General features: G+C 45.1%; 1 protein-coding gene across 1 annotated transcript in view; it reads right to left on the bottom strand.

Annotated features, from left to right (window-relative positions):
- Nucleotides 1-5397, bottom strand: part of LOC121849204 (pseudouridylate synthase 7 homolog-like protein) — a 6994-nt gene extending 1597 nt beyond the window's left edge. Inside the window, exons 1-4 of the mRNA XM_042335430.1 lie at nt 4439-5397; nt 3599-3758; nt 2475-2673; nt 415-513 (exon numbers count right to left, since the gene is read on the bottom strand). Coding sequence (XP_042191364.1) covers nt 415-513; nt 2475-2673; nt 3599-3758; nt 4439-5363 — 1383 coding nt within the window. The 5' untranslated portion in view covers nt 5364-5397. The remainder of the gene's footprint in view (nt 1-414; nt 514-2474; nt 2674-3598; nt 3759-4438) is intronic.
- Nucleotides 5398-5768: the final 371 nt, after the last annotated feature.

The following is a 5768-nucleotide window of genomic DNA, read 5'->3' as shown; positions in this document are numbered from 1 at the left end:
TTGTTTTTATCATAATTGATACTGAACTGTAGAGGGGTCCATAATAATAAACAATTTATAATATGCGGTTTAGGGTCATTGTCAGGTTTGCTTCCCTCTCTGTGCTATTAATCCCATCCTGAAACACAGATTATGCCAATCATTAAACACTGAGATGTAACATACAGTAACTACAACAACAACTGTCGATCTGTAAAGAGGTGTGCCACCCGGCCATGTTGGAGATGAATAATATGATAAGGAGAAAAAGTAACAAGCTTAATAATACAAAATGCCAGCAGAAGCCTATATAAGGCCTGAAATATGGCACTTAGATAATGACAACAATGTATTAACAGAGAGAAAAAAGAACAGCAATTGTTTAGTGCTCAATTGTTTTGAGCTACCAATAACACCTAAAGGGGGTACACTTACCAAATGTTCCTTAAGTAGAGCCAAACCAATTTGATCTGCCTGAACATTCTGCCCCAATCCAAATCGCTGCAGTCCATAGAAATTCACAAAGCCCTTTTCCTGGAGGTGAACAGAACATACATTTGTGTCTTCAAAACCTTACATGCATTCATTTGGCACCATTGTTATAGACATTAGTTTACCTTCCGCTCTTCCAACTCTGATCTGCTGGTGTCAGCCTGGATCAGGCGGTAGCACTCTCACCACTAAGTCGGAAGGTTATGGAACTTTGAGCTCACAGATTAGGCTGACACTTCAATGCAATGCTGGTGGAGCGCTGAATTATGAGAGATGGCAACTACAACATCTTGAGCTAAAGGGAGAGTGCTACCAACCGAGCCGGGCCAAAGGCACAGGAGACATTCAGTCCTGCCAACATGTTAGATCCAGGCACATTGTTTTGTCCCCATTTCCTAGTCTTTATTTCCTCACTTCCCAAATATCTCTCCATCTCCTTTTTAACTAACCAATTGATTCCACCTCTATGGATTTCCTGGGCAATGTGTTCCACTTCAACACTTTGTGTGAAGAGATGTCTTCTCATCGAACGTCTTGGTTGGACCACATTTGGAGTATTGTGCCTAATTCAAGTCTCCACACTATAAGAAAGATATGGCAGTGATTGAAAGAGTACAACGTAGACTTACGAGGTGATATCTTGGATGGCAGGTTACTGCTATCAGGATAGACTGGATAGGTTTGTTTTCGCTAGAGGTATTTGAGGAGGAGACCCTAATAGAAATTTTTTTAACTTATAAAATGATTCGATAAGGTTAACATAAATAGGCTGTTTCAAGTCCATAACCAGGGGACACAAACATAAGACAGTGACTAGGAGGATCTAAAAAAAAACTTAGGAGGAATTACTTCATGGAACTCACTGCCTGAAGCAGTGTTTGAATCAGATAGTGTCGGTGCACTCTAGAGGAAGCTAGATAAGGAGAGAGCTTGTTTCCATGCTATACATTCTCTGTAAACCTATACTGATAAAGACAAAATATCTCTCTGCAGGTCTGTCTGTTCACCAACAACGCAAAAACAATTGACGTAGAGACATGATTTATACCTCATTGGAAAGGTCTTGCAAGGGGGAGTGCCATCGGCATATTTTTTGGGGGATCTCCTATTGTTGATGAGCTATATTAAAAAAATAATAAAATACTTAATAAATTAATTAAGCCCCGAAAAGGTTTGCATGGTATTCTGCAACAAAGTAGCGACAGAAGTTATACACCCTTCTAGAGAGATACATCTATACTAATAGACAAAATGTCTGTCTGTGTGTCTGTCTAACCGATTGACTTAGAGACACCACCAGGAGTCCTCCCACAGGAGTCCTCCCACTGAGTCCTCCCAACAGGAGTCCTCACAGAAGGATATGTGTGCAAATACGTGAACAAAGGATGCTAACAAGTTCAATAGCACATTTTTTTAATCTTAAGGGATAAAGTTGCCTAATAAGCAAAGGCTTTCAAGGACAAATAAAAATGCCAGATGAAAGAGAGAAGGACGATTAAATGAAACTGGTTGCAAGCGTAGCTGCAACAGGTACAGCTAGTCTGAAATAAAAACAGATACGTGACATGTACCCAATGTAACTGGGTAGCTCAGGAATAAGAGAGGCTTTTGATCACCCATCTTCACACGGTCAGAACTGGTTCTGATAAAACTTCATAACCTGAAGCGTTAACTAATTTTCCTCTCACCATAGATGCTGCCTGACCTGCTGCGTGTTGCCAACGACCTCTGTTTTTATTTCAGATTTCCAGCATCCGCAGTATTTTGTTTTTAGTCTCTGTAAATCTTTGTGTGTTGGGTGTTTTGGAGGGATGAGATCAGATGGGCCAAAGGGTCTTCTTCATCTGAAATAATCATGTGATCTTGTGAAGATGGTTGGTGATGGGTGTGATCTCCATCTGGTTAAATAGCCTCTCCTGTTCTGAGCTACCCAGTTACATTAGTTACATTTCACATATCTCCCTCTTACTATCATTGTGGTGGGAGAGGCAGGATGTTTTTACCTTGACGTTGTGAATAGCTTCCAGCACCCGATCAGAGAGACTTGCCTCAGGATCATCCCCCTGGTGCTTGCGGACACCTCTCACCACAATATTGAAATGGTTTCCCCAGAGTTGGCCAAGGCGCAGGTGCTGAGGGGCCAGGCGGATGTTATACACCTTCAAACCTTTGCTCTGTAGCCTCGCCTTCTTCACATCTAACCTTGGAGCAGAAAGAGAGGCAGGTACAGTGAGAATGAGGCTTTCACAAAGACTTGCACAGTGCTTTTCACCTATCTGAAAGGGCTTTAGAGAGGATTAGGATCTCGAGCAGGGAGTGAGATGGCGAGTGATGCGGGGTTGGAGGACGAAGGTGTAAAATGTCTCAGTCGGTAGCACACTGGCCTCCAAGTCAAAGGTTGGGGTTTCAAGCCCCACATTGGTACTTTGAGCTCACAGTCCAGGATTACGCGCCAGTGCTAAGCTGGGGAAGCGCTGCATAGTCGGAGGTGCTGTCCTCAGTTGGGACATTAAACTGAGGTCCATCTGGGTCTGTTCCGGTCGACCTTAAAGATCCTGTGCAACTATTCAAAAAAGAGGAAGGAATTTCTTCTGGTATCCTGGCAAGTAATAAAATTGGTCACTCACTTCATGCCTGTTTGCTGTGTGAAAATTGGCTGCCACTGAGCCAGGCTGACCTATGAGGGAAGATGATAGTTTAAGTACTTTTAGCAGATTCCAATTCTCCAGTGATGTTAAGTCTGTGTCTTAAATGTTTTACCAAATGAGAGAGTGATCAGTAACCAGGGCAAAACCCCGAGCTCACCGGAAGCTTTGAAAAGACATGAAACTTTGCACAAAAACTGCGTTCTCATCCGTCGCTGCCAGTGGAGCTGAACTTTGAACTTGGAACTAATAACCTTTAATTTGATACATTGCTTTACCATGTAGTCTAGACACCTCAGGTCTTCACAGGTTTCACTGCAAATATATTCTGATGATAGACATAGTGCATGTTTTGTGAGTGTACGTGGCAGTCAATTTGCACACAGAAATGTCCCCCAAACAGCTGTGGAGTGAGTGAGTGATTTTATTTTGCGGGCTGTTGACCTGGACACCGGGAGAGAGAAATTCCCTTCTTCCCTTACCTCCTGGGTGTTACGTTCTTCACCACCACAGTCTGGAAAGACACCGCCTTCTTATCTTTAATGCCGGCATAGCTGAAATCTGATGGCACGACACCAAGTTCTGCCGCCAGGATACCGATAGCGTCCAGGGTTTCCGTGTTTTCCTTACGAAGTGTGAAGGCTATGTGGAGAGATGCACAAGAGCTATTAAAACAACCACAACTCGCATTTATCCTTCAAGAATCCCCACCCAACCGTCCCTTCTGGTTTCTTAATCTGGTCCCGGTGTACTAGTTTCAACCATCTTTACTGGCAGTCCTGTTTATAACTTGCATGAAAATATACTCTCAGTAGAAATACAGTAAAGCTCACATAAGTCGTATAAATTGTATAATCTGCTAAATCGTACATTCGCCCAAGTCCCATTCAGTTTCCTATCAAAACCACTGAAGGATTTCTTTGCAACAGTGATATTAATCACCTCACAATTTGTAACATCGCTCCCCTCCTGAAGCATCGCCACATGCGCAGAAGAACTTCTATTACCACGATTCAATGCGATTCCAGCCCTTGCCGGGAAGTTGCACATGTGACGGGAGGTCGAAATGCATTGAATCGCAGGAAACACAGTCTTGACGCGTCACCACATGCACACTCACCGGCTGCAATGGCAAATTTCTGTATGCGCGCTTACCGATTGCATTGGATTACACATGCGCAGTACAGATTATTGATTGAATCGGACTTTTTACTACTGCCACAGTTTGCCTGTAACTCAGATTTCGCGTAAATCATGTTAAATGTCATGGGCTCGACTGATACCACCTATGTGAGTTTTACTGGTGCCATGGATGTCCGTACCTGTGTAGGTCGCTGGTGCCTCCGGACAATCATCTGCACTGCGTTTCTTACCGAAAGCAAATCTCTCCCGGAATCGAACAGTAATCGCTGCCCTCTGGTGGCCACCGTCGCCTCCGCGCTCTGGAAAGCTTTTTGCTTCCACCATTTTCCCAAAGCGCTTGCTGACAAAATGGTGGACGGCTTTCCTGTGGTCCTTGCTGCCATCTGGGCTGAAGGTAAATGTGGAATTTTTATCCCTGGAGTCCAGGAAGCGGAGAAAGTCACCAGCTTCCCGCCGGGAGAGCAGGCGACTGAGCCCGGAGTAGTTCCCGTCCGGCTTGACTAGGATTTCGGCCCCAATCGTCAGCGTCTTGAGGAAGGGGTATTTTTGACGGACGGCACGGTGGATGTCTGCTCGGTGGCTTTTGTCAGGAAATACTCCGAGGGAGAAGACCGTCCCTTCCCCATCTCCCTCCTCCTGTGTGATCCATGCTTCAACTAAACGGGCAAATCTCTCCAGCGAGTCAGCCACAGCCACGTCCAGGAAGGAATCCAAGGCACTGCCCGGAGCCAGTTTCACTGACCGAAAGACAGAACCTGGTGAATTACAACCAGTAGCCTCACTGCAACTGTCTTCGAGACCTTCGGAACCTCCGAGACTTAAACACCCAGAAGAGCTCTCCACTGACCCAACATTGTCCCAAATTTCTTCTGCCTTCTTTAGTCTTTTGCGGAATGGCACACAGGGCTCTTGGTCAGTTTCCTCAGCGCCTCTGCAGCTCTCAGAGTGAACATCGCTTACCATGCACCCGCACAAGCTGATCTCCGTCACCACAAAGTCGCTCGGGGAGTTCTTAATGGTGCCAAAGAATCCGGTGTGAGGGTTGAGCCAGCACGTGGAGGGAGCAGATACACTGCCATCCGAGAGCCGCAATTCTTCCTCCATCCCTGAACTTCATTCAGAGCTTTAAAGAAAGTAAAGGCACAGATGAGACTCACACACAGGTTTAGTGTCCTGACAGACCTTGACATGTGGAGTTAGAGCAATCGCCTCGCAAGTGAGAGAACTCGGTTTCGATTCCCAGGCGAGGTGAAACCTTGGGCAAGTTTCCTAACTCCACACGCCTCGGTTTACCTTGCAGTAAGGAGGATCCCAGCAGTTAGTCAATTGGCAGATTGCTTTCTAGGTGCAATAATCCCTACCCCAAAAAAATGTGGTCACTCAATCCACGACTGTTTGTGGGACACTGCTGTACACAATTGGCTGCCGTGTTTCGTCCACCAAATACACAGTTAATCTACTTTAAAATATATTCTTTGGAGTGCTTTGAGACATCTCAATGATGTGATA

Source organism: Callorhinchus milii, unplaced genomic scaffold (genome assembly GCF_018977255.1).
Source record: "Callorhinchus milii isolate IMCB2004 unplaced genomic scaffold, IMCB_Cmil_1.0 Scaffold5, whole genome shotgun sequence".
NCBI lineage: Eukaryota > Metazoa > Chordata > Chondrichthyes > Chimaeriformes > Callorhinchidae > Callorhinchus > Callorhinchus milii.
This window is presented reverse-complemented; position numbering and strand designations above follow the sequence as displayed.